The sequence below is a fragment of the Triturus cristatus genome, chromosome 11 (genome assembly GCF_964204655.1).
Source record: "Triturus cristatus chromosome 11, aTriCri1.1, whole genome shotgun sequence".
Classification (NCBI taxonomy): Eukaryota; Metazoa; Chordata; class Amphibia; order Caudata; family Salamandridae; genus Triturus; species Triturus cristatus.
This window is the reverse complement of record NC_140594.1, coordinates 28,868,442-28,885,699: the sequence shown is the minus strand read 5'-3', so window position 1 is coordinate 28,885,699 and position 17,258 is coordinate 28,868,442. Positions and strand designations below refer to the sequence as shown.

Below are 17,258 nucleotides of genomic sequence, written 5' to 3'. Positions count from 1 at the left end.
TCCTTTGTGAAGTCCTTTGTGAAGGAACATTATCCCAAATAGAACAGCGGAGAGGGGTGCTGAGAAGTTCAGCTCAGTGTGGTGGCAGAGGTGTCAGAACAGATTTTAGATTTCCAGATGCTTAGAAGATGTCATCATCCTGACAACCCAGAGATGGAGGACACCGGGCTTGGTTCAGAGTTGGCAGGTATCCGAATATCATCCGATTTCCGGAGGAAGTTCAGTTTACAGTTTTTTATTATTATTATTTTCATAGGAAAACCAAAGATGTCCAGAGAAGCAATGATATGATTTGCATGGCAATTATCTGGCATCATAGTAGGGTCAGAATAGAAAAGAGAACACATATTGTTTTGATGGCCAAGGTGTTGGAAAACTTCTCTGGAGAAACAACTGAGGATAAGAGAGAAGAGTTTGATGGGTTTGCCTGCCTACGTGCGAGCAGTCAAAGCGATATATCATAAACCCCAGATTGTGAGCCTTGGTGAGGTGTGAGAAAGTAGCTCGGTTGAATATTGCTTTTGTCAATCTCTGATTAAGGAGGTTTTGATCTTTGTAGGTATAGGTCAGGGGTAGACCAGAGGCGTCCAGAGGAATCGTGATCGTATTCTTTATTGAGTACGGAATTATCTGCACTCCTCAAGAAGCAAGCCCATGCCCACCATGTATATTAACCGATGCTTTTGTAGTCTTTCCAGTCGCAAAGGATTGTTTTGATCCCCAGGGTAAGTAGTAGATCATGTAATAAAAGATCATTGGTTTCTACTGGTACAGGAGGAAGTTCTCCTTCTGGAGGATATTCCACTGCCGGGACTTCTTACACCATCTGAATAGTATTTTCGAGGAAATTTCATGTGTCGATTCTCCTTCAGATGTAGCGTTCCTCGAGTAATCGGAGAGCTTTCTATCCTCACCTAAACCAGGCTCTATCACTATCTGCTTTTAGAGTTTATAATGTGATCACAGCCTCTCAGCACAAAAACAGCCCCTCATACATTCTGGGCTTCTCCCATAGAAAAATCATCAAGAAATCACATCTGTAGAGAGAAAGACAGTTGGGATAAAAGCCAACAATCGCCCAACTTCACCCTCAACTTGGCTGCATCTTTCTGCATCTCTTTGTTTTACTGCATGAATTAACTTTATTGAAGCATCAGTGTATACAGCCAGCTGTCTGTGTTTGTTCTGATTTCAGCTCCAAGCAAGCTCTTAATCATATCTTTGTTTTCACAGAGTTCCACTCACAGCATGACTTTTCCCTCACGGAATAAACTGCATGTCTACCATTGCCTCTATAACTAATTCTTTCTTTATTTTTCTTCCCCTCTCCTCGTTTTATTTACCACTCATTGTTTGTCCCCTGCCTCTCTTTAACATCACATGCTCTCGTAGGAGTTTAGGAATAGAGGCTCAGAAGCGGGGTTTGCAGAAGAACCTGACTTTCCTCAACAGTGCCATCACAGTAAAAAGCTTTTCAGTATTCCTGAAGTGGCAGAAGAGGAGGGCGACTATGCCGCACTGTCACACAGAGGGGTTCTGGGTGTCTCCTGTAAACTGAAAAGGGCGCGATATAGAGGCCGTGGAGGCCCCACTGTTGAGACAGACCAAGATGGCCGACAGCAAGGCTTATGCGTCCCAGTCAAGCACCGGGCTGCAAGAAGCGCTCCTGGCACCGAAGACTTTCCCTTTGAAGAGAGAGGGAGCAAACTAACTCGATTCCTCACCAGAAGTCCAGACAGCGGACTAGACTGTGGGAGTGAGGAGGAAGAGTTGCGGTTTAATTTCAGGAGTTCTTTTAACTCAGTGCCCCCAAAAGATGCTCAGGTTTTCAGTTCAGAAGTCAGTCCTTGCCCGGACCGAAGAAACTCCAGGCCAACATTGGCTCGCAAGAGAACTCTAACCAGGCAAAGTAGTGTTGAAGAAGATTATGACGACTTAACGACTTGCGTTGCAGACAACCGAACCAGTGCCATACTCACGCTTGAGCCTAGAAACGATCATTTAAGCAGTGGAGAAACTCAGGTGGCCCGGAAGAGCGAATATGATCTTCCTGAAAGTAGGGAAGCATCTTCACCCTCAAAGCCATCCCACATTGACCCACCGGTGTGTGACCTCAGCTTGTTTCTAACATTTTTAACACCTGCTTGCCAAACCCAAGTCTCCTTCACCCTTCTCTCCCTGGGTGTCCCTTCTTTGGCTCTGATCCCTGGTTTTCTGCTCCTCACCTTTTCATTTCTGCATCTGTTTTGCTTCTGGTAGGGCGGAAGCCCATTTCTTTGCTTCTAGATGTAACAATGAGCCTTTCGCAGGCATAACGGTTGCTGTGGCTTTGTTTCTGTTGAAGGGCAACGGAATTTAATTTTTAATTAAGGGTTAGCTGAAGTGACGTTTCTTAATACTATATTTATTTGTGCATTTACTGCATACAGCTGGGTACATGTCATGCATATGATGCCTGTTTACGTAAATAGAGAAGTTCCCTGCTAAACTGTTGTTCAGTCTTAATTCACAGCAACGCAAGGTACACGGCAATCAATAGCAGCCCAGGACGCGGCACGTGCAGCCGCGGTAGTTCCCTCATCACTGTGTGTCGGTCATGGCGGAACCCAACTATACCTGATGAGCTGTAGGGGCTGTAGGGAAATTGAGGGCTTGCCAAAGAGGCTGGTGCCTTGGAAATACAGTAAGGCTTGGGAGAGATCAGTCGCATGACAGAGCCACTTGTCATGTTACCTTTCCTGTTTGAGCCTTTCTTGCCTCTTACATGCTTCTAGGCACACTGTTTCTTCTGAAAGTGTATTAAAAAAATAATGATAATAGTAAATAATTCAAATATGAAATCATGCTAGACATTTTATGAACCATCTTTTGGCACTCTTTGATTTTAGATGCTGTTGGGGTGTAACACCCACTGTCCAAAGGTCATGTATGGATTCCTCAGTAGTAGAGACATGGTTAACACATGGTGAATTGTCAGAAGATCTATCTCTCCAGAAGATGGAGTTATCAGGGTCACGGATGTGAGGCCACTAGGCCTGGTGAGTGGATTGCCAAGGAAGGGGAGCCTGACCTGTCCTGGGCATTCGTAGTAGTTGGCAGTATGATTTCAGGTGCTTTACGCATACCCTTGGGAGTGTGGGCTTCTCAGCATGGTGACGTTATCATGATCATCTCACACGCTGACACCCAGTAGTGTCCAGAGATGATGCCAGTGACCTTCACATGCTGGGGAAAGGATGGAAGGTATGTGGAGACCCAAAGTACCAAAAACAAGAAGAGAGTGAGAAGAAGAAAACACCCTGTACTTCTTCCCTTTATCAATACAAACAAATAGATGAGAACGAGCTTGCTACCATATCGACAACGTGTCACAAGTGTCTTCCACTCATGTGTCAGGCAAACCATTAGGTTGTTTAAAAGAACGCTCTCCCACCAACCAAGGGGCATATCAACAAGGGCTTTATCTCTGCTTTATTGGCTTTAAAAGCCAAAAAAGGAGAGATAAAACTAGCGCCCTATCAACAACAGGGTGCTAACACGCAAATTTGCATGTTAGCACCCTTTTACTCTACGCTTCCCCTGGCATCTCTAATGAGATGCAAAGGGGGCGTTCCAGAGTAAAATAATAGGAGAAATGTCGCTAAGCGACATTTCTCCTATTATCAAGAATGTCGCTAACCCTGTTAGAGACAAAAAAAGCAGCGCTAACCGCGGTTAACGCTGCTTTTTTACGTCTGGTATTTTTCAGACTTAGCCATGATATCCTATGGAAGGAGGATATCATGGCTAAGTTTGCCTGTCCCTATAAAACAAGGTAACTTGAGATTATCGCTGGGTTTCCAGCGATGATCTCACGTTAGCCTGTTAGCGTGAGGATTTTTATCGCTATTGAGATAAGCGTTGCTAATAGCACGCTATCTCAGCGATAAAAATTCACGCTAGCCAGCGATAATTATCCTAGCGCTAAGTGCGCTTAGAGATAATTATCGCCGGTTGTTATTGATATGCCCCCTAGTTGGTAGCGTGCTTCATCATTGGGTTCCCACCACAGATGCCTTATGCACCTAAGGTGTGCTACGATGCCTGATTACGGTGGAGCTGTTTTTTTGTGTGACGCAGTTAATTTTTTGTGAAATAAACTTAAAACCACCTCAAGGCGATCTGTCCCTTTGGGAAAATTGAATAGTGAATCCCTTGGATAGAGTTAAAATCAGTGATAGTGGATGTGCAGTGAGGGAATAATGGCCTCCCACACCCAAGTGTAGATCGTGTTAGGTCGATATGTTTCTGGCAATCGTGAGTGCGACCCAAAGTACCCCACAGCCAGTGCCCCTCCTCTACAGACTCCGGCATTGGTGCCAGGGAAGCATTTATGAGAGGAAGGGGCTTGGTTAGACTGAACGGCTTGTGTCACCTCGCATGAGACCTTGAACACAGTAGCCAATGTGCTCCCTGAAAATGTTTTTCAAAGGACTATTGGGTGATGTAAGATTGAAAAGAACGCGGTGATTGTGTGCGCTGGTGGGAGGAAGCGTGACTTTATTCCTATATGATCTGCAACCTTAAAGTACCGTTCAAGAGGTACCTCAGTGGCAGACAAAAAACTGCCAAGAATAAAAAACAAACATTTTAAACCATGAACACTTTGTTGTAGGCAGTACACTCTCACCAGAAGCGGGACGTACAGGCTCTGAGAGTCTGTTTTCTTTGTCTTTTCCAGATCAAGTGTGCACATGTACACAGGCTGCTGTCAGTCTTTAATGAAAGTTGACCGGACCACTAATAAAATAAATTGACCTCCTCACTTATGGAGTGGAAAGAATTTGTCACACATGCCCAGCAGGTCAAAGGTTACCCCACTTCGATACTGTGACAACTTTTTTTGACAAGTGCAATGGATTCAAAGCTGCTGTCTGCCAGCCACTCTAAAAGCATGTTTAGGAAGCGATATTTTAAAATGAACTTTCAAGTTGGGACCAATGTCAAACTGTTGGCCAATTTTAATTTGAATGGCAAGTACAGCTCTCTGTAAAATATATGTTATGGTCAATTGACCAGCACTGAGCTTTAAATGATTAATGTCGATTGTAACGCCTCTTAACATTGGTTGAAAATAAGCTCCACCTCCCCTTGTGATGTCCTATAGGATTTCAATACAAATACAACTGGCCAACAGGACAGTTTCTTTCAAAAACAATGCCGGCAGTTACCTTTGTTTTAGTACCAACACGTTCATACAATTCAAATGGCTTTTTTTACATTTGCTATTTGTTTTTATAAAAGATCAAGTGAAGCCAGATGGAAATGTCAGGAAGTGCTGCTACATTTTTAAGTAATTTAAAGGTAGAACAATTACAAATTGAAACAAAAACAATGACGATATCACTGTAAAACAAGTCATAATTTATGCAACAAAGAGAAGATTTAACACTATGAAACGCGAGCCGCCCGTAAACGTCTGGGAGCTTCGGCCACAACACGTCCCTAATCACAAGGGTTCTCATTGGTGTAATTCAAATTATTCTTCATTAATCAGCCAATCTTGACTGTACGCAATTAATGCACAGCCTGTAAATAAGTATCCGGACCACTATAGATTGTCATTAAATTATACTGAAGATCATCAACATATTAAATCACAACAAAACATTTTTATTGTAAAGAAAGTGCAGTCTGTCCCAATAACAAGGAAATCCAGAAACCAATGTGTCGCAAGATGAGTGACATCACAAGTTCATAGTGGAGGTTGGGGGGGTTATATATAAAAACAAACAAAAAACGTTATGATGAAGTATTTGGCCAATATGCAATTTCTTTGTTTGCTTGTTCTTTATGTCAACGATGTTTCGACCCGTAACATGGTACAGGGGCTTCATCAGGACAAGAAGACGCCTCGGACGTTCAGGAAGAATAAAGATAATGAATTAAGCTGGTCCAGAAAAAGATTGATTTATGTGATTAACACTCATACGTTTTACATTGGGCAAGTAGTGAAAATGACTATGGTCCACAAGGGAGAAGAAGCGGGATATGCAAACCTTTAACCGAATTACGTTTACTCACTGCGAGAGTGATGAGTGCCTGAGCAGAAATAGATGGATTAATGGATGGCAGTTGCATTGCTCTGCACTTAATAAGGACAAGGGATGTACATCTCACCCTCACTGTGCAGAAGTACTAGAAATGGAGCAGCCGGATCATGTGGGCAGCCTGGAAGGCACCACAGTCAAATTACTCATCTGTGTTCCTTTTATGTATCTTGCGGGCCGAAGAGAGCGCTATTAAATATGGCATGCGCTGCGGCGGGTAAACCGTCTCTGTCTCACCAGGGACAGTGACGGACCGCTAGACTGCTGACCGCGGTGATTCTCAGTGTCCCTGACGGGGCCTGATGAAACGTACAGAACAGGGAGGAAGAAAAAGGGGGTGGGGAGAGTTGTATTGGAAAAAGTATTGCATCGCAAAAAATGGAATCAGCCATGAGACTACCCGAGGGTATTATGTACAAAGTAACCGTTCTCATCAAAACAAACATGGCGGCGTCCAAGCCACTGGATAATAGTGATAGTGAAAATATTCATGGCATTAAAAATTATCCAGGGGTGAGAGAGGGTGGAGGGGGGAATAGAAAGTACCTATTGTTAGTTAGCATAGTATAAACACTATACACACCGAAAGTATACCAATAGTACTGTGAAAGATACAGTTCAGAAGCATCATGGTACTATTTCAACATACAGAGGTTCCAATCAAAATCACAGAAAAAGTACAAACTTTCTCTGAGTCCTTCATAAAAATAAATAACAACAGCAACAGAGAGATACCACATTTTTCATTCCTGCGCCCTGCGAGCCGGCCTTCCTTGTGGGCTGTTCCTCAGGATACGACGCAATGGTACACGTAAAGAGGCCGATTCTACGGAGGCTCATATTTTGACTACTGGAAAGAGGTTCGCCTGGTAAAAGAATCAGAACAGAACTTAAAAGAGCTTGGTACAATCCTAGAGAAGAGCTATTGAGACCAAGAAAGGGAAAATCTGGTGACAAGTTGGTTTGTGTCACGACTTTTTGCCCACACACTAATAAGTTAAAGTCCTTTATTAGAAAATATTGGCATTGGCTAAAGGACATAGATGCACATAGGGAGTTCCAGAACAGGAAAGAACAGTAGGGATCACCTTGTACGTTCTCCACATTCGCACTCCCAGACCACCACCCCGAATGAACCATGGGCCCCGACACCCGTCAAGGCCATTACATATGTGGGAACTGTGTAGCACATACATTCGCTCAGAATACTAAACAGTTTATCCACAATGATATTAATATTGAACTGAATCACTTTTCTAATTGTAACACATCGAATGGGATTTATTGCATATGGTTCCTATGCAACTGTATTTACATCGGCCAGACAAAGCAACAAGGTAAAGCACGTACTGGCCAGCATCATAGCAGAGTCAAGTGCAAGGTAATGAAGGCGCCCCTGGTGCACGACGACACCAGAAAAAACAACGCTAAAGACATTATATAGCAAGGGATTGATGTGGCACAACCACCCTAGAGGGGAGGAGACAGCTCTCTGTTGCTACAAAGAATGGAATGCAGATGGACCATGAAATATGACTCAATAGAGAACGGAATTAATTAAACCGAGGAGTGACGTAGCTATGTCAGCAGCAAGAGACTGGAGTATTTTATGCAGGACTCCGAGAACGTTTGAAGTTATTCTGTGATTTTGATTGGAACCTCTGCATGTTCAAAAGGTACCATGGTGCTTCTGAAGTGTATCTTTCACAGTTCTATTGGTATACTTTCAGTGTGTATAGTGTTTATACTATGCTAACTAACAATGGATACTTTATATCCCCCCTCCCCCAAACCGCCCGGTCTCTCTCATACCTGGATAACTTATAATGCCATGAATCTTCTCACTGTCATTATTATCGAGTGGCTTGGACGCCGCCATGTTTGTTTTGATGAGAATGGTTACTTTGTACATAATACCCTCGGGTAGTCTCATGGCTGATTCCATTTTTCGATGTAATACTTTTTCTAATACAACTCTCCGACACCCCCTTTTTCTTCCTCCTCCCTGGTATGTACGTTTCATCAGGCCCCATCAGGGACACTGGCAATCACCGCAGTCAGCAGTCTAGCGGTCCGTCACTGTCACTGGTGAGACAGTGACGGTTTACCCGCCGCAGCGCCTGGCGCTCGCTTTGGCCCGCGCGATACATAAAAGAAACACCGAGGAGTAATTTGACTGTGGTGCCTTCCAGACTGCACACGTGATCCGGCTGCTCCATTTCCAGTACTCCTGCGCAGTGAGGGTGAGGTATACATCCCCTTATCTTTATTAAGTGCAATGCAATGCAATGGGCTTCCATTAATCCATCTATTTCTGCTCAGGCACTCATCCCCTTGCAGTGAGTACAGTTAATTCAGTGACGAGTATGCCTATCACTCTTCTTCATTCGTGTGGATCGTAGTCATTTTCACTACTTGCCCAATGTAGGTATAACGGATGAGTGTTACCTACATAACTCCGTCTTTTTCTGGAACACCATCATTAATTGCCTTTATTCTCCCCTGGCGTCCCAGGCATCTTCTTGTCCTGATGGAGCCCCTGTACCACGTTGCGGGTCGAAACATCGGCGACATAAAGAACAAACGGATACATTCCATATTGGCCAAATAGTTCATTATCAATCTTGTTGTTTGTTTTTATACACACACACTATAAACCTCTGATTATATCTCACTTTCACTTGTCTTGTGACACAATCTTGTTTGTGGTTTTCCTTGTCACTGGGACGCACTGCGCTTAAGATTTTTGTTGTGATTTAATATGTTGATGATCTTCAATAGCAATTTACGACAATCTGTGGTGGTCTGGGTATTTCTTTACACGTCGTGCGTTAATTGCTCACAGTCTAGATTGGATGATAAATGTGAATGAATCGAATGATAGTAATGAGAAACATTGTGATTAAGGAAGTGAACAGGCAAAGAGCGTCAAGTCGGTTAGACGACAAACATTCAGTCAGCACAAATCAAGCGCCATTTTTACACACGTCGAATTGTGCAACTGCCAATACCCAATGAAGGCAGATTTAGGCAGGCTCGCTGTTTCTCGCTTTGTATACCCCCTCTTATCCACAGGTGTTACATGTTCCTTTTTAGGTCTCGCCTGACCCAGCGCATGCGCTGACCTGGCAAGACTTATTGAGAGGGCTCCAAAAAGTGCTACCAGGCCAGCCTAGAGCTACAGTGCATGTGTGCGGGCGCCGCGCTTGACCGCGATTACTTTGATGTTTGATCGCGATCACTTTCACGGCCGCTTGGCATAGCCAATAGGTCTCGCTTTTGGGACCTTATAAGTATTTAGTTATGCAACTGTTGCATGGCTAAACACTTATAAGGTCCCAAAGGCGAGACCTATTGGCTATGCCAATGCTTGTTTGCTGTATCATCCATGATGGGAGACCAACAGGTACTAACATGGCAACTATGGGCTAGTTCATGAAACAGTCATATGCCTCAAAGCAGATAGATAATAAATGTATTGTTTAGTTAATAAAAACCATAACAATAGAACATTTGTTAACAGTGCATGGTACCTATGAGATCAGTTAAAAAGTATTATAAAACAGGTGCTTTTTTCATTGAGTTTTGAACCGTTTCCTTGTGCGAATAGCCAATGTGTCAGTAAATTTAGGCTGTTACCTGGAATTAGTTCTGAGGTGCCGTCGTACTAGTAACTTAATATTAAAACATACATACTTGCAGTTTGATTATAGATAATATTTGCATTAAAAGGAGCAATTGTGTACAACAGCAGCAGGGTGAGCAGGCAAGTTCATTGTTCGTTCAAAGGGACTATCTTGTAACTGAAGTTAAGTCCTTAAGGTCTGACTGAGACGAATCCGTATCTCATTCGGGGTTAGGAGAAACGTTGATAATTTTTTAGTCAGTTACCAAGTTTTTTAGGCGTTTTTGTTCAGCAAGCGTTAAAAATTTTGCTAGGCGGCAATTTAACTGAGTGTTTTCTGGGTTAAAACATGCAAGTACCGTTTGTCTCCTTGTTCGAATACCCATTATGTTGAATAGGTTTTTTAGGAGTTTCTGCCGGTCCTGAGCCATATTTTTGCATAGGCAGATTAAATGTAAAATGTCACCTTGCTTAGCTTTGCACAGGCTACAGGAGTCTTGACCTATCTGCCGTTGCCATGGTGGAAGATGTTGGGCACAAGGCAGAACTCCCAATCAGAACCTCATTAAGCACATTTTTGCTGCTTTAGAGTACCCCTGATTAAAGTATGTTTGTGGGGTCAGGGACTTATATGTTTTCAGAGTCATCCAGGCATGGGCTCTATTAGAAAAGGTTGCCTTGTCTTCAATCAGTGACGCTTGTTTAATGACCTGCCAGGCTAGTTTTTTAAAAGCGTGGTATCCAATTGGGGTTTCCCAGAGTTCCTGTAGTTTAGTGTATTCTAAGGCTGACTGAAGGTAAGCTCTGGCTTGGGAGGTTTCTCTGAGTTGCAGTTCTTGCCACAGCAGACTGTTAAGCATGTGGGATCGAGAGCTTTTGATCTTAAACCAACAGATGATATATGCACCTTGTCTGGCGAGATCTTGTCGCAGGAGCCCGAACTCCAACCTATGCCCCAAAGCAGGTCCTTGGGCCTTAAGACTTTACAATCTGGGTGGTGCCCTGGAGGCGCGTCGCAGAGCAGCTGAGAGAGGCATAAAGTCTTCCTCTTTCAACAGTCACAACTCTCCTAACATATTTCATGGAAACGAGGGCACAACACTTCCTCTTGGTGGTAACGTGTAAAGATGGCATGCCCCTGATTCTGCTCCAGTCCTACCAGCCCTTCAGGGCACTAGCCTCTTCACTTCATGTCAGCCATTCCGACTCTAGAAAATGTCACAAGCGCCTTCACTATTCCTTGAGATTTCACAATCTTAAGTGGAAAAGAAGCTTAAAGCGTCCTGATGACGAACAGCGATAAAACATGAATTACATATTGAAAGTGCAATGTTGGCACAAAGGGGTGTGTATCTCCAAAGCAAAGCGGCATCTTCTCAGCACCATTTGGGAGACCTGACAAGCTAATCAGGGGCGGCCCGTTAGTATGGGCGGCAGGGCTCTACCCCCTCCATTTTCCAAAACATAATGAGTGTCTTTCAGGTTGAGCAAAGGTTAGCTTTACAGACACTAATCATGTCAGGGTCAGGCAGCCAGGCACTTTACCTGCACTAATACACAGCCACCTGGCAGCCTGATCCAAGCTTTGTTGGGCTGAAGATTTCACATCCCTTAGGGTTTTTGATTTGATTTAAGCCTACAATCCCATATAGGATTTTCTCTTCAACCCAGCAAAGCCCTCGTGACGAGAGGAAGCGTCACCAATAGATTTAAGCATGGGTGCTTGAGGTTTAATTCCTGAAGTGCCCAGGGCTGATTGTCTATCAATGACCCCACATCACAGAGTGGGGTCATCAAGTCTCACTGACCCCCCTTCACTCTGTGAGGAACTAGGGTTGTTTTTTTTTTCATGTAGCGTGAACTAGACCCGAGACATCGGGTATCAGAGCGCTTTGCATGAGCACCAGTTTCGTTGATTAACACATTAATTTTTGTTAGGCACAGGGAGATTAAGTGATTTGCCCAAAATCACAGGATGCTGAGCATCGTTGCCGAGACTCGAACCCGGGGGCATATTAACAAGGGCTTTATCTCCGCTTTTTGGGCTTTAACAGCCAAAAAAGCAGAGATAAAACTTTCGCCTTATTTACAAGAGGGTGCTAACATGCATAATCGCATTTTAGCACCCTTTTTCCCGACGCCTCCCTTTGCATCTCTAATGAGATGCAAAGTGGGCGTCACTGGGCAGTACAGCCTTGCAAATATCGCTGATGTGCACATCGCGATATTTACAAGGCTGCCCCAGCATTTTAGCAGACGTTAGTTTTTGGAGAAAACCGCTGTTTTCTCCAAAAACTAATGTCTGCTAAAATCCTGACTTACCCATCCCTAACATAGGGGCTGGATTATGCTGCTACGACCACAGGGTCGTATCAGCAAGGTTATCGCCCTTTTGCAGGGAACATCGCTTGAAAACCATTGATGTTCCCTGCAAAAGGGCGATAACCTCGCTATCTCTGGAATTTTTATCGCCCTGGAGCAACGCATTGTTGATAACGCGCTACCAGGGGGATAAATTCCAGAGATAGATGACGATGAATAACAAAGCGCTAAGCGCGCTTTGCGTTATTCATCGCAGTTCCTTGCTGATATGCCCCCCGGTTCCCCAGGTCTGAGGTCGACCGCTCTAGCTGTAAAGCTACATCCTCTCCCCTGGTTCTTCTCTCATTGGCTGACCTATGACAAGGTTAACCAATGAGAGGAGGTGTTGGGATCTCCTAGTTTTTCCTTCCCTTCCTGAAGCGCCCTGCTCCTTTTGGCGTGTTCCAGGTTTCCCACCCTACCATCTCCTGGTCCTGCCATCACAGCCACAGCCTGGTAAGGGCATTTATTCAATGTTTGGGTTAATGTGTGTATGTATGTATGAATGTATGCGTATATGCGCATGCGTGGATGGGATGTGTGCAAGTGAGTGTGGGTATGTGCTTGAGGATGGTGGTGTGAGCATGTGCACTTGTGAATGGATAGGTGTGAGTGAGCGTGCTTGTAGATGGGTGGAAGCGCGTGTGTGTGCCTGGCTATTGGTAAGAATTACGAGCCACCGTGGAACTACCACAAGCCGTAGACATGTGCCGCTATCCCTCACATTTATTCACCCATGACACGGCGAAGCACTGTGTCCCATAACACGATAAACACACCTTGGTGGTCAACACACATGGAATCACTTCCCACATAGGATCAAAACAACGACAACTCCAGTCCAACCACACACCCTACATAGTGGAGCATTCCGTTTGTGTGGACAAACGCATAAGCACACCAGACAGGGGTACAAAGCACTATACAAGCGCTATGAGTGTTGCTTGTGCTCTGATCTGAGAGGATAAAAACACACAATATAGGCAAGAGTTGGAAGGGAGTTTTTCAACCGGACAGGATAGATACATCACCAGAGAGTTTTCTCACGGTGCTCGCCAGCCCTCCGCCTTGCCCCCACCCCGTTTAGTCTTCCATTAAAAGCGGATTGTAGCGCTTCTGACGTTTCATCACATCCATTCAGCCGACGCTTTTACTCTGACTCTTTTAATTACATTTTTATTTCATTAACTGGAAGTTGAAGTGACTGTCAGTCATGGCACCTCTTGGAGGCTTTCATCACCATGTCTTAAAACGGAGAAGATTGTTTTTCCAGCTATGGAGAGGGAGAGCCTTCCTTATGCAGCCTTCCTTGTGCAGCCTTTTAAACAGCTTTTAGGCAGCATGTGTCAAACCTACCAGAGGCGACCAATCTCTCTCTTCCAATGAACTTTCAAACACGAAGGAACGCCACCCTTCCCCCAAGAGCAGTCATACCACATCCTTATATTTACTCCGAGTGGCCAAGTCCCTGAGGAAGCAAGCCTCAGTCTGGCAGGATTCCAGGTGAAGGTGCGCGAGTCTGTGGTTTGAAAGAGCTCCTTCAGTTTAGCGCTTACTCCCCAACCTAGCAAAGTGCCCAGTGCTGCTCACACAATCACCTCTAGGCACTAGATCAGGGGTACTCACAAACTTTCTCTTGGGGCCAAATTTACAATGTGATTTGTGGCTGAGGGCCGCACCTTGAGGGCGGGGTCATTGGGGGAGCGGGCGGGGCTAGAGCAACAAAAAAAAACTGTGACCTTGAGGTGGAACACAGGTCCCTGCAGCGGACGCCTTCGTCCACTGAGCCACCGGACCCGGCATACACATATCTCTCTCTCTCCATCTCTCTATCTCCCTCCCTCCCTCCTCCGTCTCCCTCCCTCCTCCGTCTCCCTCCCTCCTCCGTCTCCCTCCCTCCGTCCTCCGTCTCCCTCCCTCTCCCTCCGTCTCCCTCCCTCTCCCTCCGTCTCCCTCCCTCTCTCCTTCTATCCGTCTCTCTCCCTCTCCATCTCTCTCCGTCTCCCCCTCTCTGTCTCCCTCTCTCTCTATCTCCCTCCCTCTCCCTCCCCCTCTCTCCCTATCCCTCCCTCTCTCTCTCTCCTTCCCTCTCCGTCTCTCTCCGTCTCCCTCCGTCCTCCGTCTCCCTCCCTCTCCCTCCGTCCTCCGTCTCCCTCCCTCCTCCGTCTCCCTCCCGCCCTGTCTCCCTCCCTCTCTCTCTCCCTCCCTCTCTCTCTCCCTCTCTCCCCCTCTCTCTCTCTCCCTCTCCGTCTCCCTCCCTCTCTGTCTCCCTCCCTCCCTCCCCCTCTCCCTCCCTCTTCCCCTCTCTCCCTCTCCCTCCCTCTCCGTCTCCCTCCCTCTCCCTCCCTCTCCCCGTCTCCCTCCCTCTCAGTCTCCCTCCCTCTGTCTCCCTCCCTCTGTCTCCCTCCCTCTCAGTCTCCCTCCCTCTCCATCTCCCTCCCTCTCACTGTCTCCCTCTCCCCATCTCCCTCCCTCTCCCCGTCTCCCTCCCTCCCCGTCTCCCTCCCTCTCCCCGTCTCCCTCTCTCTCCCCGTCTCCCTCTCTCTCTCCGTCTCCCTCTCTCTCTGTCGCCCTCCCTCTCCGTCTCCCTCTCCGTCTCCCTCTCCGTCTGTCTCTTTGCCTCTCTGTCTGTCTCTGCCTCTATCTGTCTGTCCCTGCCTATCTGTCTCTGTCTGTCCCTGTCTCTGTTAGTCTCTATCTCTATCTGTCTCTGTCTGTTTCTGTCTCTCCCTACTGCCCTCTGTCACCCTCTGTCCCCTTACCCGACTCTCACACCCTGCTGTTCTCTTGTCATTCTTTGTCACCTCTCTCCCCCCCCCCGTCCCCCCTCCTCCTTCGCTTGTGTGGCAGCAGAGGCAGCTTCCCTTCCAGGGCACACACACAGCCCCACCCGAGTACTTCATAGGTCTTTAAGAGACCATTTGCATGATAATGAGGCTTTGTTGTATTTCACCTCTTGGCGCCCCAGAAGCTCCACTCGGACTATCACTTGAATCCCCGGGCCCCCACAGAGCAGAGTCTGTGTTTGCTGACACTGTTAAAATAAAAATAAAAAACACCGGTACGATGTCTGCAAGGTCCGCGGGCCGCCAAGAAAGGCTTGCCGAACCGCTGGCGGCCCGCGGGCCGTACTATGAGTACCCCTGCACTAGATCAAGGGACACGCGCTGCATCACTAAGCTGAGTGTTTAATTTTGTTTGCTGGGGGTGACTTGCTATCTTTTTAATCACGCCACAAACATTTTTTTTTAAAACTGAAGACTTGTTTATTGCTACCTACCAGCACTTTGACACGCACTGCTCCCCGGTCCACCACGGGACCTTGTCCCGGTTGCGTGGAGGGAGTACCGGCTACGACACTATCCAGCTCCCCTCTTCTGGGCTGGAGACCAGAGAGGGCGGAGTCTCGCACTCTTATTTAAATGGATGCTTTCCTTTCCGCACAGCGTACGCGCCCAAGGCAAGCCCGTCTGCGCCCGTCTGCCCCCGTCCGGGGCCAGGGGCCATACACCTTACACCAAGCCCGTTTTTTAACATATTCACCGTCTGAATTAAAGCAACTACAAGGAGCTGCGGTCATCAGCCCTCGCACAAAGGACAAACTAAAGTCACTTGGGATCTTTCCTCATGGGAACCCCCATCTTGATAATCCCCTAAAAACTACTGACCAAAAGCCTCCTTTAAACAATAAATGTCTCACAGCTCCTACCAGCTCTACACATGGGGCGCAGGAAGGCCTCTTAGTATGTTATTTAAACACACGCTCAATGGTTCAACACCAGCTCGAGATCTTCTTGCTGGACACTGTTAACCCTGACTTCCTCCTTTCTGAAACATGGCTGACTGAGGAGTCGGGCCCTGATATTCTCATGGCACGCCCCGACAACTACCACATTCTTCAAGCCAACAGACCTGCGGGGAAGGCTGGTGGAGGGGTGGCAGCCATGATCAACCAGAAACATACATTTACTTCCTTGGTTTCTTTAGGCATCCTTCTAGTCGATAGCCTATTATTAAAATTTGAGTCTCACGACCTCTCATTCATCTGTGCCCTACTTTACAGACCCCCATCCCACAGGCCTACATTCCCTCAGTTGGTGGCGGACAGGATAGCCGAACTGGTGGTCAACAACTCCCGAGTCTTAATTGTCGGGGACATCAACTACTGGCCCAATGATGTACATGAAAGCCCCTGCTCTCTGGAATTTACAGAACTCTTAATGGGAATGAATTGCATTCAACACATAAAGGTCGCCACCCATGTTAAAGGGCACACCATTACCAGATCTGGACTACCAACCTGGATATCTCCCACCTACAAGTGGCCCCGTGTACATGGTCGGACCACCATCTGGTAACCTTTCTCATCCCGTCTGTCCCTTGTGACATTACCCCTCCGTCAGGTAACTTTCTAGCTTGAAACTGGAGCAGAGTGGATATGGGGGACTTTTGCTCCTCAGTAACTGCCTCCGCCCCTACTGCCTCGGAGGTGTCCCTTTATACTCAAGCGGTCAACATCAACACTTGGCTGGACGTGGCCAGAGATAGTATGGCACCTCTGAAGAAAGTTAAAATAAAGAGGCCTCATGACGCACAACGCTAGTTCTCAACAGAACTGAAGGCAAAGAAAGTAGCTCTGAGGCAAGCAGAACGCAAATGGCGACGCAATTATTGCCCTACTCTTAAGGTCATCTTTGTGTCTTTATTTAAAGATTATAAAACCTCGATTCTTCAGACCAAGGCTGAATACTTTGCATCTAAAATACTAAACTCAGCAAATAAAGCCAAGGACATTTTTTCGATAGTGGACGAACTATCCAAACTAGATCGAGTTACAGTAACACCCACTGCCTCTCAACTCCTGTGCGATTCACTTAATCATTTTTTTATTGAGAAAATTGTTACCATTAAGGGTAGTATTCCTAAACCCATAGATCCCTCTCCTCTTGTATGTTGTGACAAAAACACTGCTTCTTTGGATCAATTCCCCCCTGTTACTAAAGAAGCCTTCTTTGGTCTACTTAAGAAAGTTGGTTCTGGTTCCCCTATGGACAGCTGTCCCACCCACATTCTTCAGGAGGTCTTTCTACGCTGTCCAGATCCTCCTCTATCGCTTATCAACAACTCCCTTGCCCAAGGGGCTGTCCCAGACTCATTTAAGATGGCTGAAGTCGTCCCTATTC

At 46.2% G+C, this 17,258-nt stretch overlaps 1 protein-coding gene across 8 annotated transcripts in view; it reads left to right on the top strand.

The window, feature by feature from the left end:
• The window catches only part of RIMBP2 (RIMS binding protein 2), a 1,529,140-nt gene that overhangs the window by 1,282,709 nt on the left and 229,173 nt on the right, over positions 1-17,258 (top strand). Inside the window, exon 21 of one of the 8 annotated variants that reach the window (XM_085633655.1) lies at positions 1,393-2,103. The exons of the other annotated variants lie outside the window; for them this stretch is intronic. Within the exon in view, the coding sequence (XP_085489781.1) occupies positions 1,393-2,103 (711 nt within the window). The remainder of the gene's footprint in view (positions 1-1,392; positions 2,104-17,258) is intronic. 8 annotated transcript variants of the gene reach the window in all.